At 46.5% G+C, this 23,673-nt stretch overlaps 1 protein-coding gene across 1 annotated transcript in view; it reads right to left on the bottom strand.

The window, feature by feature from the left end:
- The window catches only part of DNAH6 (dynein axonemal heavy chain 6), a gene marked incomplete at both ends in the record, with an annotated part of 168,476 nt that overhangs the window by 30,801 nt on the left and 114,002 nt on the right, over positions 1–23,673 (bottom strand). Inside the window, 9 exons of the mRNA XM_080932360.1 lie at positions 3,589–3,822; positions 9,437–9,616; positions 10,530–10,710; positions 12,609–12,676; positions 13,649–13,813; positions 16,468–16,593; positions 17,627–17,830; positions 18,868–19,064; positions 20,165–20,288. Coding sequence (XP_080788486.1) covers positions 3,589–3,822; positions 9,437–9,616; positions 10,530–10,710; positions 12,609–12,676; positions 13,649–13,813; positions 16,468–16,593; positions 17,627–17,830; positions 18,868–19,064; positions 20,165–20,288 — 1,479 coding nt within the window. The remainder of the gene's footprint in view (positions 1–3,588; positions 3,823–9,436; positions 9,617–10,529; positions 10,711–12,608; positions 12,677–13,648; positions 13,814–16,467; positions 16,594–17,626; positions 17,831–18,867; positions 19,065–20,164; positions 20,289–23,673) is intronic.

Raw genomic sequence — 23,673 nt, 5'->3', positions numbered from 1 at the left:
TGAGTGCTTTGACTGCATGTGTGTGTGTGTGTGTGTGTGTGTGTGTGTGTACCACCTGCATGCAGTGCCCAGAGAGGCCAGAAGAGGGCATTATCTTCCCTGGAACTGGAGTTAGATAGTTGTGAGCAGCTATGTGGATGCTGGGAACTGAACCTAGGTGCTTTGCAAGAGCAGTCAGTGCTCTGAACCTTGGATCCATCTCTCTAGCCCTCGGTATCATTCTTAATGCTCTAGGATTCAGGAGCCAGCCTGCTGTCCAAAGCTTGGAAGCTAGTCATTGGCGCCCCCTTTCTAGCCACGGAAGTTCTAGATGGCGCCTTCTTCCAAACAGAGGCTGTTTCGTCTGGGCTGGAAATCTGTTGCCCAGCTGGGCTGCCTTCCTCACTGTGCTCAGCTCAGTCTAGGTAGCTTCCTGCAGCGTCTGTGACAGCATCTGCTGCCTCACTGTGCTCTTACAATGACAAAGTTCGAACATGACTTCTGCGTCTTTTGTGCCTTTCTCTGCCTTCACAGACTTAGAAAGCTGGCACCTTTGTGTTTGAGGACATGGGGTGCTGGGTTGATCTTCTCTTCTTTTCTGTTTTAGCTTCATATCATGCCTATGCTCCATGAACTTTTCACTTTCTTCAAGAGGCCAGGTGTAGCCACTCAAGAGGCAGAGGCAGGCAGGTCTTTGTGAGTTTGAGGCCAGCCTGCTCTATGTAGTGGGTTCCAGGACAGCCAGAGTGACGTAACAGAAAGACCCCGTGTGATGGTTTGTATGTGCTTGGACCAGGAAGTGGCACTATTAGAAGGTGTAGCCCAGTTAGAGTAGGTGTGTCACTCTGGGTGTGGGCTTTAACCCTCACCCTAGCTGCCTGGAAGTCAATATTCTGCTAGCAGCCTTTACATGAAGATGTAGAACTCTCAGCTCCTTCTGCACCATGCCTGCCTGGATGATCCCATGTTCCCCCTTGATGATAATGGACCCAACCTCTGAAACTGTAAGATTCCTAATTAAATGTTGTCCTTACAAGAGTTGCCTTGGTCATGGTGTCTGTTCACAGCAGTAAAACCCTAAGACACCTTGCTTCAAAAACAAAGCGAAATAAAATCCCATCAAAAACTCAAACCCAACTAAACAAAGAAACTATGTCCCCCAATAACAGCAAAAACAAAACGTTATAACAAAGAAGCAAGTTGTGGAGGAAAGGGTTTATTCAGCTTACACTTCCATATCGCTGTTTATCACCAAAGGAAGTCAGGACTGGAACTCAAGCAGGTCAGAGAGCAGGAGCTGATGCAGAGGCCATGGAAGGATGTCACTTACTGGCTTGCCTCCTCTGGCTTGCTCAGCCTACTTTCTTATAGAACCCAGGACCACCAGTCCAGGGATGGCACCACCCACAATGGGCTGCCCCCCCATCACTAGTTGAGAAAATGCCTTTCAGCTGGATCTCATGGAGGCATTTCCCCAACTTAGGCTCCTTTCTCTGTGACAACTCCAGCTTGTGTCAAGTTGACACAGAACCAGTCAGTGTACATTCCAAATGCTTCCTCTCATTGAACACCTAGAGGTCAGAGGTCAATGCAGGTTCATTAGTTGGCTTGATTTCTTTCTTTTAAATACTATTTTATTTATGTGCATGACTGTTTGACTGCATGCATGTATGTATGTATCCCACGTGCGTGTGTGGTATTGGAGGAGTTGAGAAGACGATATTGGATCCATTGGAACCGGAGTTATAGGTGAGCTGCCATGTGGGTGCTGGGAACAGGACCTACCTCCTCAGCAAGAGCCGCCAGTAACCTGAACAATGCAGTTGCTAATTTCTTTTTTGTTTGCTATTACAATTTAAGGTCACTGCTTCACTGGGTGCTCTGTGGCACCCCAAAACACTACAGAAGCAGCCTCTGAGCACAGCTATAGCCACACTAAGAGAACAAGCAATATGTAGCCCAGAGTTGTGAAGCGAGCCCATGCTGTTGGGGAATGGCCTAGATGCAGCGTTATCGGTAACTTTTAATTTGTAAATAAACAAAGGAACAAACGTGGCTTCGGAGCCCAGGGAAGCCAAGTGCTAGGAAACGCATGAGTGGACCCTCTTCTGTTTCTGCTGTCCTGTCCTAGGAAGCAGCAAGCCACCCTTGACCGGCACACATTTTCCCACAGATAATGTTCTTATGCACGGGAATTGATTTTTTATATCATTCCAGAAAGTCTAATGTACTTGGTAAGGTAGCAAAGCCCATGTGAGACGAGATAAGGATAGAAACCACTTGAGTTAAAATATATAGACAAATATATATATAGGTAAAATATAGGTAACAGTGTAAAATTTAGAAAAATAAAATTGCATTTATCTACTTACTTGTTTATTTATTTATTGAGTTCATGCATGCGGGTGCGCACTTGCCATGAAGCACAAATGGAGGGAAGTTTGTGTGACTCATTTTTTCCCTTCTGTTTTGAGGATTGAACTCAGGTCATCAGGCTTGGCAGCAAGGGCCTTAAGGCTGGGAGCCATTTTGTCATTCCAAACATTAAAAAAAATTGTTTTTCCAAACATTAAAAAAAAAATCACTCACCTTTTATTTTAAATGTTTTCTGAGAGAAGGAAAAATTTAATTTTAAAACCTTCTGAGAAATCTCTAAGTAGGACTCCTGTGTGCTTTTGCTTGTTCATTTTTGAGAGGAGGGTCATACGATGCAGCTCTGGCTATCCTGGACTTTGCTATGTAGATCAGGTTGGCCTTGAACTTACACAGAGAGAGATCTACTTACCCCCACATTCTGGGATTAAACATGTGTGCCACTAAGCCTGCCCTTTGATTGATTATTATTATTTTTTTTAATTTCTGGGTATTTTTAAAGCTTTGAATTAGATGGTCTTTAAAACTTGTTTAAACACACTGCTCACGAGGGACAGCTGTAAGCGATGAAATACGCATGGACTACAGAGGTTTAGACACGTCTGAGTCCGTCTTGCTCATGCGTTAATGTGTTCTGGAAAGTTCTTTAGTTTCTCTGAACCTCCTTCCAAGAAAACTCTTTTTTTTTGCTTTTGAAACTGTGTGTTTGTGTGTGTAGATGTATGCGCACTGTATGCAGGCACCGGTGGAAGCCAGGAAGAGGGTGTTGGATTCTTTGGAGTTGGGGTGACAGTCAGTGACAGCTATCAAATGTGAGTAGTGGGAACGCAGTCTGCTCCTCTGGAGTAGCAGCGGGCACTCTGAACCACCGAGCCAGCTCTTAGTTTCACAGGTGATTGATTTTCCTCATTCAACGCACACAGACATTATCACCTATAGCCACATGTTGCTTTCAACCTTTAAACCCGCTGCACTTCTCGTCCTAGCTCTGCTTCCTGACTGTGGATACAGCGTGACCACGTGCTTCCTTCTCTGCTACCATGCCAACCCACGCCCCCGCACTCCCCTCCCCCCAGTGATTGACTCTGTGCCCTCTGCTGAGTTCTAGCGAACACCTCCTCAAGTTGCTTCCTGTCACGTCTTTGGTCACTCTCTGGTCACAACAGTAAAAGGAGTAGCAGGTAATAGGTAATGGTGGGAGAGCGTTCACCCGTCCCCTCGGCGCGTCACAGGTACCTTCTCCATCCCTGCAGAACCTCGGAGGAAGAAATTCCACTCGGCCTCAGTTAGCCGCTCTTGCTGGCGCATGATGTCGACGCACAGCATGAAGCTGTAGATGAGTTTGTGCTGCTCGAAGAGTCCCCGGGAAACATTGGTGTACGCCGTGAGGAGGGTCTGCTGCAGGAGGATTTCCAGGCGGTCCTGCAGGTTGTCGCTCTTCTCAGACGTTTCGATGGTTGTGTTGAACAGCTGAGGAAGGAACAGGATTTGAACCCATTTGCTGAGAGGAGAAAAGCTCCCGTTCCTCCCCTTTCCCATTTGACGTCCACTGAGCAGTGTGGCAGGCAAACACTGTGTGTGTGTGTGTGGGGGGGAAATCTAGATCTCAACTTAGTATGTGAGATCCACCTTCTGTATCACTCCTACCTTACTTTTCAGAAATGGACCAATGGCAGACTCTTAACGAGGCTCATAACACAGAACCCGGTGACTAACTGTAGAAGGCAACCTTGCCAGGCTTCCTTCACACCCGGCCACACTGTAAACTCTTTATCTGCTCAGTCAGCCTGCTGGCCCAAGAAGCTGACTTTAAAAAGGAGACTTCCATCCTATTTCCTACCTGGAGGTTTTGAAAGGAGACCCCCCCCCCCAACGTTCAAAGATGTCCTGTTTTACCGGGAAGGCAGTAGAGGTGGTGGCGCTGCAGGATCAGGGATGGGAGGGTTGGAGATGGCCCTTGTGCATTTCTGGCAACATCTGTGCCGGGGCCGTGTTCTCCTCGATTAGCAGAGCTCAGGGAAAGAACCTAGTTATTGCTGACAACTGTGATAGTCCCTTGTAATTCTGGTGGGTGAATTACTAGCGTGGTTATTTTGATGCCCTCACAAAGGAAGAAGCCCTTTTGAGTTAGTGTCCTTGTAGTGCTGGGGAGAGGAGCCCCACTTCAAGCTTTCTGAAGGCTTCCTGAGACAGTCCAGCTGGTCTCGAACTTACTAGTTAGCACAAGCTGTCCTTGAGCTCGAAATCCTGTCTCAGCCTCTCCCGATGCGAAGCCTACAGTGCCGTATGGTGCGCTCCGCCATGCCTAACTGTCTTTTTTTGTTGGTGGGGGGTATTGAACCCCAGGTCTCACACATGCTAGATGAATACTCTTACCCACTGCGCCTTGTGTCCCAGACTGAGTTCTCTGTGAAAACCTGGGAAGTGGCAGAGGTGGGTGGGAGCTCAGAGAAATGTAGTCTCTTCGGTGCCCGAAACAAAACATTAAATTGTAGAGCACCCTAAAGAATCTCGGGGAGAAAATGAATTCATGGATGGCTGATGGGAAAGGTTAGGAGGCATGGATGTTTCAGAAGTCCTCTGCCTCGTGCTGGTGGGTGAGATGTGAGTTCTCAGCCGCGTCTCCAGTGCCATGTCTCACTGCCTGTGGCCACAGTGGTCATGGGCTCTTACACGAGGCACCATTAAATGCCTTCTTTTATAAGATGCCTTGGTCTATCACAGTGGTAGAAGACTGACCAAGGCAGTGGACAATGTCCTCTCTTGGGCTGTTGTCTGCAAATATATTTTGGGTTCTTGATTTTTCTTTCAAACCATAAACCCTTCAGGATTTGACTGACGTTTCTCCTCTCTCTCTCTCTCTCTCTCTCTCTCTCTCTCTCTCTCTCTCTCTCTCCTCCCTCCCTCCCTCCCTCCTTCCCTTTCTCTCTGCCTCAGCTGAGGTACTTTTTAGAGCATCCTCACATTCCTTTCTTTTAAGATTTATTTTTTTATTTCTTTTATTTATGTGTATCTTTTTCTTTCTCTTTGTGCATGTGCTGTACGTGTATAGGTGCCTACAGGGGTCAGAAGAAGGTGTCAGAGGCTGTGGAGCCTGAGATACAGGTATTGGCTCTGGCTGCTGAACTTGGGGGTCCTCTAGAAGAGCAAGTGTTCTTAACCACTGAGCCATCTCTCCAGCACCACATATAATGTATATATGTGTGCATTTTAAATTTATGTCAGCCTGAATGTTATGTGTGTACCACAGAGATGCCTGGTGCCTGTGGAGGCCGAGGGTGGGCACTGTATCCATGTGGATGCCAGCACAGCGAGCCCCCTTGACTGCGGAGCCGTCTCTCCAGCCCTCACAAGCTTATTTCTGGAAGGAGATTTTTAAGCCTTTGAAAAGCACGAATTGCCAAGCAGCAGGGATAAGAAGGTATTGTCCGAGTCGTTTAGGTGGTGTTAGAGGCGTTAACTTTGCTTGGCTTTATATCCGCTAACAACAACAATAACCACAACATCAACATCAACATCACCATCATCCTCAACAACAACAACAACAACAACGTCATAAAGGGACCCGAGATGGGGGGCCCAGATCTGTGCTGCAGGAATTGAGGGGTGGCCCCAGCGCACACCACTTTCAAAGCAGAGACTTAGGCAAGTGCACGGCAGAAAGAGAACCCAGGCCCTCTAAACAACGGACTCTCCCTGTTTCCATCTCTCAGCTAAGTCTTCTCAGCACAGGACGCGTGAGATGCATCCTTCTCCCCTGCTGTCCCAGCTGCTGTGGGGCCCCGGTTGCAATGACATCCGTCATGAAGACCAGTCTAGTTCATGTTCATGTCCAGGCATTCCTGTTTCCATGGGTCTTGTTTGGCTGCTATGGATGGATGGAGACAATGTCTTCACCCAAGAGATTTGGGAAGTGTTCAGCAGTGAGCAGCACCACGGAAGACAGGGGACAAGGAGCTTTAACACTGGCCTTCTTGGAGGTCAGACTGCGGCTGGAGAGGCAAGGCAGGCCAAGTGGCACAGGAGGTGTACCAGGTGTGAGGAGCAACTGCTGGTGTCACTGGCTACCCTGCCCATCTGGACTCAGGGTGGCATCCTCTCAAGTCTGGCCTATTCTGAGCAACTTGCTAGACCTCAGTGTGAGAGCTGTGTGTGGCACTTGGGGCCGGCCCACCTGGGTTCTCTCTACCTTTGCTTGTCGGGGGCGGGGATACCCTCTTGGTATCCACCCCATTTTCTCGTAGCAAGATGGCCACTGTCTGAGTACAGTTGGATGCTGTGTGTTCCCCATGTGCCTGACCACGGTCTGCAACAGCAGTGAGAGACTTCCCACGTCTCACCGTGTGTCCCTGATGAATACCGTAAGCCGGGGAAGCTAGGCAGTGACAATTTGAAGAAAATAAAAATGTATTACAAAAGAGGGAGGGGTTATAAGCAATATACATGGCTTTTTTTTTAAACTAAAGAATTAATATAAACTCCATTAAAAAAACAAGCTAAAACAAAACAAAGCACCTTGTAAAGACACTTCTGGGGAGAAATTTAAATTCCTCCAGAGTCAAAATATGTGCTCAGAGTCGCATTTTCTGTTCCAAATTGCATTCTGCTTCTCACTGGTGACACTTTAAATTAGCCAGTGGAGTGAGAAGATGACAACTTGGAGAGGGAGTGAGGCACAGGACTTCTTTGAGTTAGGAATTAAATCCTAGTGGGGTTCCTACTTGGCTGGGTCCAGCAATGCACTTTTGGATAAAATCACTTATTTCCTTGGGACACTAGACCCACTTCTTAGAGCGCTCAGGAATAGACATCCCAGCTTGTAGAGGTGTGTGGCAGGCCTTCCTGGTGGCGGTGTGGCTGGAAGTCAGAGTGCTCTAGATACTGGAGACGACAGAATCGGAGAGGCTGGGTGATGGGGATGGGTTTTGCTAGTGTGTCCCGAGGAATCAGGTATATTTGTAGTTCTCCACCGTGAGCCATGGAGGAAGAGGAGGAGGAGGAGGAGGAGGCCTTTGTTGTTATAGTGTCGTGGGTAGGAACATGGTGGATTAGAAAGGTGGTATTAAGCTAAGTTGCTCGGTGGGTGGCGTAGAAAAAGAGCCTGGGAGGAGTGGGGGGGAAGGGGTGAGGAGGAGGGGGTGGAGTGGAGATGAGGGAGGGATGGAGAGAGGCAGAGCAGAGAGTACAGCCGTAGACTGGTAGGATGACCAAGTCCATGTAGGACAATCCCTGAAGACTGTCAGTAACCAAAGTGCACTCTTCTGTTGGATTCCCGCTTAAATGGACAGTGTTTAATGGCTTTGGCTATAAAAGCAAAAGACACAGCTAACTGTGAGGTTGTGGATGTGCCGTTGCTTCTCTATAGTGATCTCTTCACTATCTATATGAATCCCTTAACATGTTATAGACCTAAACTATGCAGAATAATATTCCTTTAAAAATGTATGTATTCACTTTACATCCCGATTGCTGCCCCTCCTCACACAGTCCCTTTCCCATCCCCCTTTCTTCTCCTCTGAGAGGGTGGCACCCCCCACCCCCAGTATCCCCCAAAAGTGACATATCAGGTCTCTGCAGGGCTAGGCACATCCTCTCCCCCTGAGGCCAGACAAGGCAGTCCCTGTTAGGGGTGCTTCCACAGACAGGCAACAGCTTTAGGGACCGCCCAGTTGTTGGGGGACCCATGTGAAGGCTGAGCTGCACATCTGCTACATGGAGATAATAATATTTCTTTTTTTTAAATTTTCTTTGCCTTTTCCCCCCCTCTAAGCTTTTGTACATCTATAGATTACAGATTGCACATATTTCAAAAAACAATTAGCTAAAATAAAAAATTTCCATCCTTTTAGGTAAAAGGCACGACATAGACTTGGCAGGAGAAGCAGGGAGACGGAAGTTTGGGCTATCGAGGCACCCATAGGGTGAGCACCCTCCCCCTCCCCCCTCCCCGAAGTCCTCGGTGAGCTGACAGAGCTTGCTGAAGCTTCGTGACTCAGAATAGATACCCTGGGCTCTTGTAGACACTGAGCAAGGCTGCAATGATGGGGAGACGCGGATCTTCCTCAGGAGAGAGGTGTGAATGTGAGGCAGGAGAGACTGAGGTGAAACTGGGATGTCTCACAGTGAAACAGAAAAGGAGAGAGAGGCCTCAGAGCTGCAGGGAATAAATATGGTGTAGACTCGGGCGGGAAAAATTCCCGGGGGTGGGAGTGGGGCAGACACAGGAACCAGCTCTGCTGAGGTTGGTGCCACACAACCAAGCCCATGGCAGAGTAGAAACAGCCAGCACGAAGTACAGAGAGATTGTGTGTGTGTGTGTGTGTGTGTGTGTGTGATGTTCATGCATAAGGGTATCTATGCATGCTTTGCATATGTGTGAACATGTGTGAGAAGCTGTCCTACCTACCGAGGGAGTCCAGTGTTCAGTGGAAGGGTTGATGTAGGGAATTATCTTCACTCTTCTACCTTACTTCTTAAGACAGGGTCTCTCCGTCAAACCCAGTCGATGTGGCTAATGCTGCTAGCCAGATTGCTTTGGGGTTCCCCTGGCTTTGTCCACCTGGCATTTGCTCTAGTCTTCACCCTTGAACAGAAAACACTATTACCCCATCTCCTTAACCCCTAAAGGAGTTTCAACCTTCCTAATGCTGTGACCCTTTAACACAGTTCTTCATGTTGTGGTGACCCCTCCTCCCCATCATAAAATTGTTTTTGTTGCTACATTGCAACTGTAGTTTTGCTATTGTTATGAAACAATATGTGAACATGTGAGATGTAGGATGTCTGATATCACAGTTCTCGAGAGAGGGCTGTTCAATCTCCAAAGGGGTCTCGGACCACAGAACCGCTGCTTTCAAGAGTGTCTTAGAACAAAAGGCAGGCAGACCAGAGGGAAAGCAAGCAAGCTAGTCAGCTAAGGAAGCAGAGAGGAAACGGGCCTTGCCAAGCTCCGTCCTGCCCTTCCACTGCACACTGGACTCCCTCGGTAGGTAGGATTTTACCCCCAAACTCGATTAATGGCTTGTCAGACGCATGAAGTGACCCAACAGGGTTCAAAGGGAAGTCACGGCCATGGGGCAGTTACCTGTTTGAAGTACTTCAGCGAGTACTGGTACATGGGGTCGATTTCTGAGAGGCTGGCAATGACAAAGTACATCACGGAGCCCTGTGTGGCCACCGGGCGGTACTTCTCCCGAGCTATGTTGATCATCATCTCAGTGGTCTCCGCTTCCTTCAGCCTGCTTTTAATGGCGCCCGAGGTAATCTGAAGGAACACACGACAAGTTCTTAGGAATCTGCCTCTGGGAAACGGTGGGGATTTGGGACCCAGCCAGTCCTGTCTAGGAAAGAAATACGGATGGAGGTGGCGATTGTAATAAGGGGACGTTGAGGTAAAGGAGCGGGGGGAGGGGGGGAGGGGAAGGGGCTCTGGACCCAGTGACCTTCTTCTGACCGAGCTGATCCTGGCTCCTGGAAGTTAGGACGTGGGGACGGACAGTGGACAGTGTCAGAAGTCGAGAGGAGGGCTTGGGTAGAGCTCAGAGGTAGAGTGCTCGGAGTGCAAGGACTTGGTGATCACCGCTGAACTGCATCCTTAGGTCAGTACGTAATTTTTAATATCAACCAAATATAACGGCCATGACTTGGGCTCTTGTCTAGTCAAAGCCTCAAAGGTCAGATTTTTTTTTTCCCTTTACTTTTTCCCCTCCGGTAAAGCACTCTGCCTATCTGAATCAAAGAGACTCCTGTTACCATGACTTACTGAAATTTTTATTTTATTTTTATTTTATGCATATGGGAGGCTTTGTCTGCGTGTATGCCTGTGCACCACCTGTGTGCAGGGCTGGCCGATGCCAGAAGAGGGTGCTGGATCTTCGGGAACGGCGGTGACAGACGGTTATGAGTCACCTTGTGGGTCCTTTGGAAGAGCAGCCAGTGCTTTTAACCACAGAGCCATCCAGCCCCCAAACCATGGCTTTTAAAGCAGCACAATTTGTTGTTTTGAGACCGAGTTTCTCTACATAACCTGTGCTCATCTTCAATTCACTATAGTCCAGGTTAGCATGCATTTTTTCCCCCTAATCCTCCTGCCTCAGCTTCTTGAGTGCTGGGGCAGGCCCACGCTGTCATGGACTGATTAACGCACTCTCAGTAAACACTATGACTGTGTCACTTGCCTTTGAGTCCTGCAGTGTATCGATGAGTTCCTCGTTATCCAGAATATTCCCCTCAGATGTAAAGAGCAACTTTAGGATTTTGTCTTCAATAGATTTCAGCTGGTTTTTATCACTGTTGATCCTTACGATGAGCTGGATTCTCTGTTCCTCCAGCTCAGGCCTTTCAAGTCGCACTACGTCGCTGGAACCGAAGTCGGAAGACCTGGATTACAACTTCTCAGTTCCTCTAAGTCACTGCTGTTTCCTGCCCTGTGTGACTGTTCCCCCCTTCCTGCCTTCCCCACCCCCTCCCCGTATTCTTTATGCCGGTAGCATTGGGAGCGCTATGCAGCTGAATCTGAGAGAGCAGTAACTCTGGCACGGTCAGAGAACAGCAGCCAATTGTCTACTCACTTTTATTATGTACTTATTTGTTTGGACTGTGTGCATGCATGCGTCCATGTGAGTGTGTGTGCATGAGTGTGTGGATTTGTGAGCGTGAGTGGTGTGAGTGTGTGTGTGTGTGTGTGTGTGTGTGTGTGTGTGTGCTCGAGCAGAGATGGAGGCCAGATGGTGCCTTCTGGTGGCGTTTCTCAGCAATGCTACCCAACTTCTTTTGAGACTGGCTTTGTTGGCCTGGAGCTCCGCTACTAGGCTAGGCTGGCTGACTGAAGGTCTTCAGGCATCTGCCCGCCTTCCCGGCCCTGGGCTTACAAGCAAGGGCCACCACATATGTCTTTTCATGTGACTTCTGGAAAGTGAGCGGAGGTCCCAGGGGCCCCAGAGGTGGCTCAGCAGGTAAAGGTACTTGGCAGAGCTGATAACCTGAGCTCAATTCCTGGATCCCATACATGGAAACATCCCATACATAGAGGGTGGCTCTCGGACTTCTACGCATGCCCCATGGCCCATGTCCCCACTCCCCACTAAATAATAAATATAAAAACTGAACTTAGGACCCTCTGCTTGCCCACCGAGTGCTTTATGGACTGTGTCTCCCCAGCCGTAGGCACAGTTCTGATTGCCAATCTTGTGTGCCCAAGGTCTGGTCTCCACCACTGTTTTCTTGGCACTAACTTGTTTGGAGGAGACCATTTTACCAGTCTAAGCAGTCAATGCCATTCACTAATGCTCACCTGTGCCAAGCTGCAAATAGTAACATTCTACATAGGATTAAAAAAGAGCCGACTTAGGAGACCTTACCACCTCAAAAAGCAATTCTTCTGTATAAATAATCTGGGAATTCATTCTTATAACAAAGCGAAAGATGAAAATACATAAACTGTTTTGTCAGCTTCCTCTTTACATCTGATGCCATCCTTAGAGGTGGCCACGATCTGAGAGGCTCCATCTCCACATCTCGGGGCCCCGACCCCTTAGAGGCAGGTGTGCTCTGAGAAGCATCCTTCTAAGGTTCTCCCTCTGCATGGGCCATTGTGATGGCTCAGTAATTACCAGAGCTTGCCGCTGAGCCTGGAGACGTGAGTTCAATCCCCGAGACCCATGTGGTGGGGGAAAGGACCACCTGCTGTGCTCGTCCTCTGAGTGCTGAGGTCCAGGTGCTCACAGCACGTGGACACACACAATGAATAGAATGTGATGAAACAGTCAAGCACTGGATGCATGTTGACACGTGCATAGGCATGGAATAAGTCCAACGATGCATTGTTAAGATAATAGTACAGGTAGTGTTTAGAGTTTGATACCACATTTAAAAAAGACCTTCTGTTTAGCTGTGAATTTGATAAGGTCTGATATATATTTGAGATTTATTTTATTATTTGTTTTTCTTTGTCCAAATTTCTAATCAGTGGCTAGAAAGATCATTCCAAGGCCAAGAGTGCACACTACTCTTGCAGAAGCCCCAAGTTTCTTTCCCAGCATCCTCAGTGGCTCAGTGGGTGACTTATAACCTACTGTAACCCCAGCTCCCAGGGATCTGATGCCATCTTTTGCCTCTGAAGGTACTTGCACCTTCAGATACACAGAGACAGACAGGCATACACAGGATTAAATATTTAAAAAAATCAACATAAAAGCCTCCTCTAAGTAAAACATTAGGATACCCAGCTTCCCATCCATACTCTCTATTCCGGTTACCTTAGCAACTGGTCCTCCAGACCCGATTTGGTTACAGTGAAATTGATGATGGTGACTTTAATGCACACCTGGAAGAGAAGCATGAAGCACGTGAATGCCTGGGCGTGGGCTGGTATAACAGGACGGTTTTGTTTGTTTTTAAATGTAAACAGGGTTCCCTGTTATCCAGGAAGAGGCATCCCGGCCTGATCATGCGTGCATGTATGCCCGTGCACATATGCCAAGCATCCTGATCATGCGTGCATGTATGCCCGTGCACACATGCCAAGCACAGCATGGCTTTCAAAACTCAAACATGATTTTCTCTGCCAGTAGAAGTGGCGATCCCCTCCCCCTCTCCCCCACCCAGGTCTCTGCAGAATGGCCGAAGGATTGAGGAGCCAGAAAGAAGGTCAACGGCGGCACTTTAGAATCAAGAACTGAGATTTGGATTCCAGCTGCGCCCTTCAGGGCTTTCGTGTTGGGCAAGCCTTCTCATCTCTGTGAAGCTTATGTTTCTGATAGTTATGAAGGAATCAATAGGGGACCAATCAAGGCAATAAAATCACCCGGTTACATATAGTGACTTGCACAGAATGGTCTTGTTTAAAAAGCCTTATTTGTAGTAAAATGAGCTTTACCTCTTTCGTTTCATCGTAGCATCTTATGTGAAACTATTGGTATACTCTGAGAATATTCAGACTTCTCTTGAATAAATAAATCAATGGCAGAGAGAAGGAAAAAGATAGGACCCTCTGCCATGTCTAACAACACTTATAGGGGGACTCACCCAGTCAGCAGGGTTCTACATTAGGTGACACTTTTATTTGGGAGTATAGGATAGGGACATGTGAACAATGCTGTGAGATAGGTCACTGCTCTGGGACATGTGGGGGGGGGGGCGGAACTTGTGTCCTGTGACAGGGAGGGTGGCAGAGGGAGAAAGGGAAAGTGGGCGAGGTCCTCGGCTGATCTCTGCGGTGGAAGCCCACCAAGCCTTAGAAACTTAACACACACAATTCAGCTGGGTGGGAAGTTCCGGACTAGCAGCTCATACGCACCTCAGGCAGGTAGTGGGGATTCGGCATTTTGGTTGTCATGTAAAACCTGAAACTCTTGTCGTAATCGATGTCCGAATCTCCGAGGCGGATGAGCAGTCTTCCCCCACTCATGAACGTCTGCTTTAGTAAGATGGGTTCCAGGGCTGGATCCAAGACTTCTTTGAGCTTAAAAGAAAAAAAGAAGGAAAGATGCAAAAAGCTGAAAGATGAAGGCCACCAACTTGCCGTTTAAGGGCCTCAGGATTTACTTTGAATAAGTACTTTTCCCCTGTGATCACGTGTTTCCTAACACTCAGGCAGTGTGTTTATTAAGGCCTATGAGAACTAAGCCAGTAGAGCAAAGGTCAGTGATGGGACCTGACTGCTGGGTGACCCACGCCTCAGCTCTCTGGAGGCAAGTAGGTCAGCGTGGCAAGTCATCTTTCTGAAAGCCCTTCTTGATCTCAAAAAGGCTGAACTTCTGCTTGCCCTGGTAGCCAAGTTAATACTCTGTCTTGAGAGCACGTAAGACTGTATACTTAATTGGTGAGCCCCTTGTTTCCGAAGACAAGGTAGAAGAGGAAGATGGCTGAAGTCAACTTTTGACCTCTGCATGCGTGTGCAACCTGTGGACCACCTCTTTCCTGGCTTCCACATGAAGAGCTGAGATAGACAAGATCAACTTCACAGTCATTGATGGGTATGGAAAGGGTCTGACAGAACCACTGTAGCAAATGCAGAGAGGATCTAAGAATGATGTCTTTACCCCCTAATGACACAATGCCCTGGACAGCAGGAAAGCTATAGCATCTTGTCCCTGGCCGGGGCCCGACTCCCAAGTTTGTTCTGCTCTTGCATAGGGCACACTATGGAAGGAACTTTGTCTTCTGCCGAGAGTGAGGAAAGTCCCTGGGACTCTTGTGACCCAAGGTAAACACAAGTTGAGAGCACAGTTGAAGCTAACGTAACTGTGCCAAAGTCTTCTGGAGACATCCTTCTGTAACATGACATAAGGCAGGGCAGGGGATTCATTCTAGCACCTTCTCTGTGTTGGCCAAAGCTTGGCTGCAGTGAGGCCCCGGTGTTCCATGTGGCTTGAATGGGGAGTATTGTGACTCATTTTGGATTTTCTAGGCAGTCAGGACTGCACAGATAGTTCAACTTCTTAATGCCTCAGTTTCTCCACTAGAAGAATGGGATAATAATAGTAGCTTTCTATTAGTAATCAACTCGTCTAATAGTAAGGTTGAAGTGAGGATTAATGAGTTAGGATATTGAGAACCAGATCGTGACTGCTTGGCTTCCACAAATGTGTGGGATGACATCATATTAACTATTGGTCCTTGTTACCATGAAAGGGTGCAGCTAAGGTACCACAGGTCAGTGCCATTTCTGAGAATCCTTTGTGCTGAATCAGAGATGCTCTGACACAGGATTTAAGCGGTCACAGCTCATGCTTTTAATGATTCCTTATTCCCTTATAGAAACAGAATGAAAAGTTAGAGAAGGCAAGTGTGTTCATTGGGCAAATCCATGGTGCCTGAGTCCCCTGGCCCAGGAGCTGGGTCGAGCAGAGACAGAAATCCCAGCTTATCCCTCACCCTCTCCAGGATCTGTGCTGGTTAGTTTTTATTGTTAACTTGAGAAAAACCTAGAGTCATCTGAGAAGAGGGAGCCTCAGCTGAGGATTTGATCAAACTGGCCTATGAGCATGCTGGAGGACCCAGCCATCCCTGGGTGGGCGGTTCTGGGCTGTGTGAAGAAAACTAAGTAGGAGTCAGTGCAGGAGCCAGCAAACATTCTTGTCGCTACCTGACCTTCCTCAGCGATGGATTGTGACTTGGAAACATAAGTCGAACAAACCCTTTCCTCCCCAGGATGCTTTTTGTGAGACTGTCTCACCCTGGCAAGAGGATGAAACTAGACCGGGACTGTGTCCCTGCTCTTTCTCTGTCTCTGTACCCTTGTTCTTTCAAAGCTTTTGCTTGAAAGATCTCTTCCTCCCCATCACTTCCTTCTTTCCTTTGTTTATTTCTTTACTACCTTTCTTCCCACTGAGTCTGTGGGCTTTTGAGGGCAGGGTCCCTGTTTATACTCTTTGCCGTTTGTTCTTAAATGTTTGTGGGATGAGTGAGTGATGTAAGCAGCGTCAGTCTTGGAGTGATGAGTCTCATGGTAGGAACATCTTAACTCAATTAGCCACTCATCTGGGGTATGTGAGTGTAGCTCAGTTGGTAGAGTGTTGGCCCAGCATGCCCAAAGACCCAACTCCTAGTACCCGCCCTGTAAAACCCAGTTTTGGTGACACATCTGAATTTGGGAGGTAGAGGGAGGTGGATCAAGAGTTCAAGGTAATTTTGGGTTACAAAGTAAGTTTGAGACCAGCCTGTCTTTATACCTGAGACTTGTCTACACAAAAAAGAGGTTCATTTTTATTATTGATCCTTTAATCTGACCTTATGCCTGAGTAGAAATGATGATTGCATCTGCCAGAATAGTTCGTGTTTCATCATTAGTGTAGGACATGTCTGTAGAGAGAGGTTCCTGCTCTCATTACTGTTTTTGGTTGGAGAAAGTGAGGGCCTGCAGCAAGGTCTGGGAATGAGCAGCGTGGTAAGTAAGGATTTTTAGCTACAGATTAGTGGTGTGAAAAATTCTTTCAGCCAACAGATCTTAGCTCGTCTGAGAATGTACTGCTGGAGCAGTAACTGGCTTGACCCGTATGAAAATAGACTTGAACGGTGTCCTTCACGTGTGCAGATGTGTTCTATTGGCCCGGACAGCATCCCAGACATCGGACAGTTAGGAATTAACTGAGAGGGCAAAGTAAAAAACCGAACCTCTTCCAGTAAGACAGGTAGACCCAGTCGGATGGAATTTTCCAGTATTCGTAAGAAATTGGTGTCTGTAAGCTTAATGATCTTTAACCCACTCTTGCTTTCCTTGTTTCTTATCCAGCGATTGGCCTGTGTGAGAAAACACAGAGAAGGTCAAATGTCGGGCAGTTTCTTGAATAAAGATTAGAGCTGTTCAGTCTAGAACTAAATTGGAGATATAAATAAATAACCCCCATCCCAAGCAAAACAAAACAAAAAAAAATCCTCTCCTCAATAAAGACCTTTTAAATCCAATGTTTGAGATTCTTCTTTTTGTTCAAATTTAAAACAAAGGAAGAACAGAGACACCCAGGAAAGGCTAGGGTTTTGCCTGTGTGATAAATACATATGCTTGGCCCGTGGGAAGTGTCACCATTGGGGGTGTGGCTTTGTTGGAGGAAGCGAGTTACTGTGAGGGTGGGTTTTGAGGGCCTATCCTCATGCTCCACCCACGGTGCCTGCACAAGACTGTCTTCTCTTGGTTGCCTTAGGATCAGGATGTAGAACTCTCAGCTCCTCCAGCACCAAGTCTACCTGCAGGCTGCCATGCTTCCTGCCATGATGATAATGGACTGAACCTCTGAAACTGTAACCCAGTCCCAATTAAATGTTGTCCTTTGTAAGCGTTGCCTTGGTTGTGGTGTCTCTAGACAGCAGAGAAACCCTCACTAACATAGGCAGTCAGCTTCCTTCCTGTGACTTTCTTAGGGGCTTCTTGTTCTAATCCTCACTTTGCATTTAGGAGGTCAGATGGCAGGAGTCTGTAAATTGAAGGCAAGCTTGCCTTCATCCGGTTATTCTGACTCCACCCTGATTCCTTAGACTTTTAGGGTAAAAGGACGCATTGTCATGCATTTCTGCCAATTTATATGCTCCCCAGTAGAAAATAAAAAGCCAACCTTCTAACCCAAATCAGTCGATGGGGATAATGGAGGGCTCTCATGCAGGTCCCTTCTGACTTTTCAGAAAACTGAGCACTTCTGTAAGACGAGGGAGCTCCGAGGAGAAGCCTTCTCATCTCCCTAGATCCAAGTCCCCCGTGGTCTTTCAATCATGTTAAAAATCCTCGCTTACATGTTATATTCAGCAGAGGGCCACCCTCCTATAGTCGTTTGTCACACACCTGATCTTGGGGATCAATCATCAAAGGCCACCTTCTCCCCTGAGTAACCAAAATGCCATTTTCAGTTGATATCAAGTCTCTGGGCAGTCCGTCTGTGTTCCACTGCCGGATTTCATAGGGATCGCCAAGAATGTGGATGAGACTGAAGGAGGGGTCGATGGGGATCTCCAGGGCCAGGCAGGAGGTAATCCAGCACTCTATAAGCTGTAAGAAGGAACATTTAACACGTGATGGAGGGCAGCAGGCAGCTGCGGCTGGGATGGCTATACCGTGTGTCATTACTATAACTTCAGGCACGCTCTTCTCCTGTGTGGACTTCAGTCCTCTTTGGAGCGTCTGGAAGCATGTGGAGAGGAACGGAGTTCTCACGATGGTTGTGAGCACTACTTCGTGGTACAGAATTATTTCCCTCCTCCCCAACGAGGGACCAATGACACTGAACCAAAGGATCCCTGAGCGCTTTCCGAGGCTGGGTGACTCCAAGACTGCTGTTCCACTGCTCACGAAGCTGAACATTTTGAGGAAGTTATTTAATAAATAGTGGCTATGCAATTCTTCCTGTCATTTGGTACTTTGGAAAGTGCATGTAAACATAACTATGTTTATGTATATGTATGTATATGTATATGTATATGTACATGTATATAGTCTCAAATGCGTACTGCTCTTGCAAAGGACTCGAGTGAGGTTCTTAACACCCATGTCAGATATTTCACAACTGCCTGTAACTCTGAACACACACACACTGAACACACACAAACACAATAACACACATATCTTTCATATATGTATATGTATATGTATGTATGTATATGTATGTATGTATATGACAAAAGTTCCAGAAAAACACAGATTTATCCAGTGGTTTGCCTCTTCCTGTTTCCTGACTCCTTCCTCAAGTGCTTCTTACTTCACACACACACTGGGTTTAGATGTCATCTCTGACACAAAGGTAAGGACCTCCCTGTATCCCTCCTGTCCCCAAGGTTACTGTTGAGTGCTGGATAGATTTACAGTGTTGAAGAAGGGAAGGGAGAGATGTTATTGGAAGCTTAGGTGTAGGTGGTCACCAGCCAATGGGAGAGGCGAAGGTCTGTGTGTGCACGTGTTATATAAATGTAACACATACTTCTGCCCTGGTGAGTTGCCATAGTGGAGAACTTCCCTTTAAACCTAGGGAAGTGAGTCTTCCAAACCCCACCCGGTTCCTCTTCTCCCACTCCACACCCAGCGTTACTCACCAACTGCCTGTAGTGGGCCGTGAAGGCCCCATAGTAAGCCACGCAAGCTGCGGCTATGAACACGTTCCCAACGATGTTCGCTATCTCCTCCTGGAATTTCTCTATGCTTTCTTCCCACCGGACCTGCTCGTCTCCCAGTGCAGCCGTCAGCTTTCCAGCACGTACCAGGCGTGCTTTGGTCAGGGCCATGTTCTTTGCTGGATGGCATTGAGAACATCTGGTCAAGGTTACTCCAACATTTTCCAAATTACTAAGAGTTGATCGGCTTGCTTCGGGGTTCCGAGCGAGCTATTGTTATGCAGCTAATGATGTCACTTCATCTTTACGAAAGTTTACACCAGTTCCCTGTGTGTGTATGTTTCAGAGCCAAGTCTAGCCTCTTCCATGCTAGCAACTTTCCGTGCGCTTCTTACTTTTGCTGGAGACAGTGTAGGCCCGCCGTGTTTATTGTCTAGACCAAAGTCACGTGTTCTTTGGAGTTATAATGTGCATGTTCAAACAAGCCATTCTGTATGGAAGATGGTCAATTTCTACAGTATCTTCATTCTTCTCATCTGGTAAGCTCACGCAAGAAGGACAGTGTAAGTGCACCCTGCATGTTAGATTAAAGCTGAGACCTGGGAGCTGGAGAGATGGCTCAGCAGGTACAAGTGCTTACTGCTGCTGCAAAGCTGAGTGTGGTTCCTAACACACCTTAGATGGCTCTGGCTTTGGGGTACCTGATGCCCTCTACTGGCTCCTGCAGGCATTGCTCTCATGTGCTTTTCCCCACACATGGGAAGGACCCTAGGGGCTTTCACCAGCCTTATACCCATTGCCTCAGGTCAAGGCTAGGGTTCCATTCTCCACCCACAGTGCTTAGAAGGAGCAGGAACATTCTTGAAAAACCACAGAATGTATTGACTGATGGTCACCTCACCCTTTGATCCCATGGCCTGTCACATGTTTGCTAGTCAATAGATTCAAAGGCTTATACACTCAGCCAATGAATTTAATTTATAACCTTGCTAATGTAACCTGCACCCCTAAAGAGTATAAAAACTGCTTGTAACAGCCTTTCGGGGTCGCCTCTCCTCTGAATGTGGGCCACCCCAGTGCACTGGATGAATAAAACTCTTGCTTTTGCATCGATCCTTGATCTCTCGTCTCATTTATAGGAGCCTCAAATAGATAAGACTCAATTTGGGTCTTACACATGTATAGACATAATTAGACATAAAATTAGGTCTTTTAAAATGCTACGATCTGACTCTGAAAACTCCTCCTGCTTTTTGGAAATCAGCCATGAGCCTCTCACCCAGACTTTCTTTCTCATTCACGCCTTTTTCGTACTCCTCTTGCAAAGTCTTTATTTGATCTTCAACTTTCTTCAGCAACGCTTGCTTTTCTTTCAGGGTAGCCATTGTAGCGTCAAGTTCAATCTAACGAAAGCAAGTGAGCAAGTCAGCCCCACAAAGATTGAATTGCCTATGTATAGAATTGGTTAAAAATACGATTTATGTTCATTTTAACATGTCCCCAGAGACTGTCATCTTGCACGGACTGGGCTAGGATGTAACTTGGTTGGGAGGAAACTTGTGTAGCATGTGCTTCATAAAACCAGGCGTGGTGCTGGACATACACAATTGTAATCCCAACAACTGTAGTTAGAAGCAAGAGCCATCACTGGTTATATAGCAAGTTTAAGGTTAGCCTAGGATACACAAACTCCCCTCTTCTCCATAAAGTAAAATATAAAATCAGAAACAAGCAAACAAAGTAACAACAAGAACAATACTGTGGTGGTTTGAATATGCTTGGCCCAGGCAGTGGTACTATTAGGAGGTGTGGCCTTGTTGGAGGAGGTATGTTACTGTAGGGGTGGGCTTTGAGACCCTCCTCCTAGCTTCCTAGAAGACAGAATCTCCTATAGAACCCTCAGCTCCTTCAGCACCATGGCTACCTGGACACTGCCATGTTTCCAACCATGATGATAACAGACTGAAACTCTGAACCTGTAAACCATCCCCAATTAAATATTGTCTTTTATAAGAGTAGCCTTGGTCATGGTGTCTGTTTACAGCAGTGAAACCCTAAGTAAGACAGAAGTTGGTACCAGGGACTGGGATATTGCTATAATAGGCCTGAGCATGCTTTTGTTCAGAGGAATGTAGATTTTGGGACATTGGAATGAAGTGGAATGTTTTAAGTTGGGGCTTAAATGAGCCATCCTAGTAGGAATATGAAAGACATTGGTGCTAAGGATGATTTGAACTGTGCAGACCTGGCTAAGAAGTTTCAGTGGAGAAGAATTTCAGTATGTAGCCTAGAGAATTTTGGTGGTGAATGTGGCTGCTTTTTGCCGTTTTTTGAAGTGAAGTGTCTACTTGAGGCTAAGGTAAAAAGATTTATATTAATTGCATTGGCAAAAAATAAAATAAAATAAAAAGTCTTGTGGAGACTTTGTTCTCTGGTTTAGTTTCATGAAGAGGGTTTTGATCAAGGATAGCAAGTCTAGAAAGGAAAAACATAAAATGTATGGTTCAAATAAAGGACACTAGAAAGTGAAATGGAGCTGAATCCTGTGTTCAAGGGGATAAACTGATTAAGGAAGTGGTGATATCAGGGCAAGATCCCACCCAGATAAGCTTATTGTTTGTGTTTGCATTTGAACAGGGAATAGCTGTGTCACGTTAGGTGTTATTATCTGGTTATTGTTTTCATTTGGACTTTTAGTCTGGAATGAACTACAGTTCAGAAATGAAGGGCACACTTGTGATTCAGATCTTGAGGCTGGAAGACACAGGCTTTTGATTCTGATTTAGAGGAATAGTGGCCATGGAAAAACTTTGGCTCAGGCATGTTGGTATACACCTTTAATCACAGGAGACAAAGGCAAGCAGATCTCTGAGTTCAAGCCCAGCCTGGGACAGAGCAAGTTCTAGATGAAGAAAAGAGTTCAGGCGCATGATACAAGCCTTTAATCCCAGCATTCAGGAGACAGAGCCAAGCCGATCTCTGAGTTCAAGGTCAATCTACAGAGTAAGTTCCAGGACAGCCAAGCTTAGTGAAGGAGTTAGAAAACAGAAAGCTGGTGTTGATATAATAGAACAAGGGGGCCTGTTCCAGCCCCAGCAAGCAACAGAACTTGGCAGTTTCTTTAGAGTCAAAAAGAGAAGGGATACTGGGACAATTGATGCTGATTAGCTGGAGGTAAGAAATTAGCAGTGATTAAAAAGAAGCAGCATTCCTGAGGTGAAGTGGAAAGTGTTTTCTGAGAGGACAAAGAAGCTGTGTTCCAAAGATAACCAAGGTTGTACTTGTGTTGCAGCTGGACTTGGTAATGTGTAAGAATCACCCAGGTGGTATTAGTTTTGAAGTCATGAAGGGGTCATAGGGAGCAACTGAGATGCTTAGCACTGTGAGAAGTCAGGAAAGGCCACTGATGAAGGTGCAGCCTCAGTTGCAGTTGCTGCCCCAGGACTGAAGGGGTTGAGCAAAGATGTTGAGGTTTGACACCATATAGGGAGCCTATGACAGGCTTTTGGTGAAGCCTAGTTGGAGTGGAAGACCCCAGCATATTGGAGATGCCAGTATCCTGGTATAATCACCAAGAACAGAAGCAGCAGTGGATAGGGTCAACTAGACTGCTTCAGAGGGCAAAGCTGGGGAAGTGACCTAAGCCCTTTGGAGAAGCCCAGAAGATCATGTGTGGATTCCAGACACTGGAACAAGAAGCTATAAAGTTGAAGTTGCCTTGGATACTCCAAGACATTACAGATGTCAGAGTCATGGGATACCTGCCAAGGAAAGCTGATAATAGGGAGTGGAACTAGCCCAAGAGAATGTCAGATCTGCCAACAGCAGTCAAAAGAATGAAAGAAGTTGGAGATCTGAGGAGCACTTTGACATTAGACATGGAGACTCAGAGAGGTTGGAGTTTGCCTAGGTACTTTTCTGTCTTGTATTGGTCCAGTATTTCCTCACCATGACATTTTGGAATGGTCATGTACATCAAGCATGATGATGGAGGTATGTGATCTTCTTTTAAATTTTGGTTTCTTACGGGATTACAGTTACAGGATTGATGCATCTCAGGAGAGACTTCGAACTTTGATCTTTTAGCATTGGTGAGACTGTTAAAGATTATGAGACTTTTTAAGTTAGGCTAAATATATTTTGCATTATGCTATGCCTAGGTATGGTCCACATAACCTTGTTGAATAAGCCTAGGGGGGCCAGGGAGTGGAACGTGCTAGTTTGAATATGTTTGGCTCAGGGAGTGGCGCATTTAGGAGATGTGGCTTTGTTGGAAGAGGTGTGTCACTGTAGAGTTAGTCTTTGAGACTCTCTCCCTAGATTCCTGAAAGACAGTCTCTCCTGTTTGTCTTTGGAACACGATATAGAACGCTCAACTACTCTAGCAGCATGCCTGTGCAGACACTGCCATACACCCAGTCATGACAACAGACTGAACCTCTGACCCTGTAAGCCAGCCCCAGTTAAATGTTGCTCTTTGTAAGAGTTGCCTTGGCTATGGTGTCTCTTCAGAGAAGTAGAAACCCCAACTGATACAATGGCCAACAAAATAAGTCATAAAACGAATAGAGAAACAGATGTAGTAGTTACCACAGTAGATTATGATTTTAAATTATGAAGCAAATAGAATATTCATGTATAATGGAGACTAATATTTCTTAAATAGTTCTCTATATTAGAAGTCTACCAACTAAGGCCCATAGGCCACAACTAGGCTATTGGTTAATAATAAGAACATGTTGTTGGCATATATGAGTTATACATAATGGGCTTCATTATGATATTTCA

This window comes from Micromys minutus (assembly GCF_963924665.1).
Source record: "Micromys minutus genome assembly, chromosome: 18".
NCBI classification, from domain to species: domain Eukaryota; kingdom Metazoa; phylum Chordata; class Mammalia; order Rodentia; family Muridae; genus Micromys; species Micromys minutus.
The sequence above is the reverse complement of the archived record's forward strand: the minus strand, read 5'-3'. Positions and strand labels throughout refer to the sequence as shown.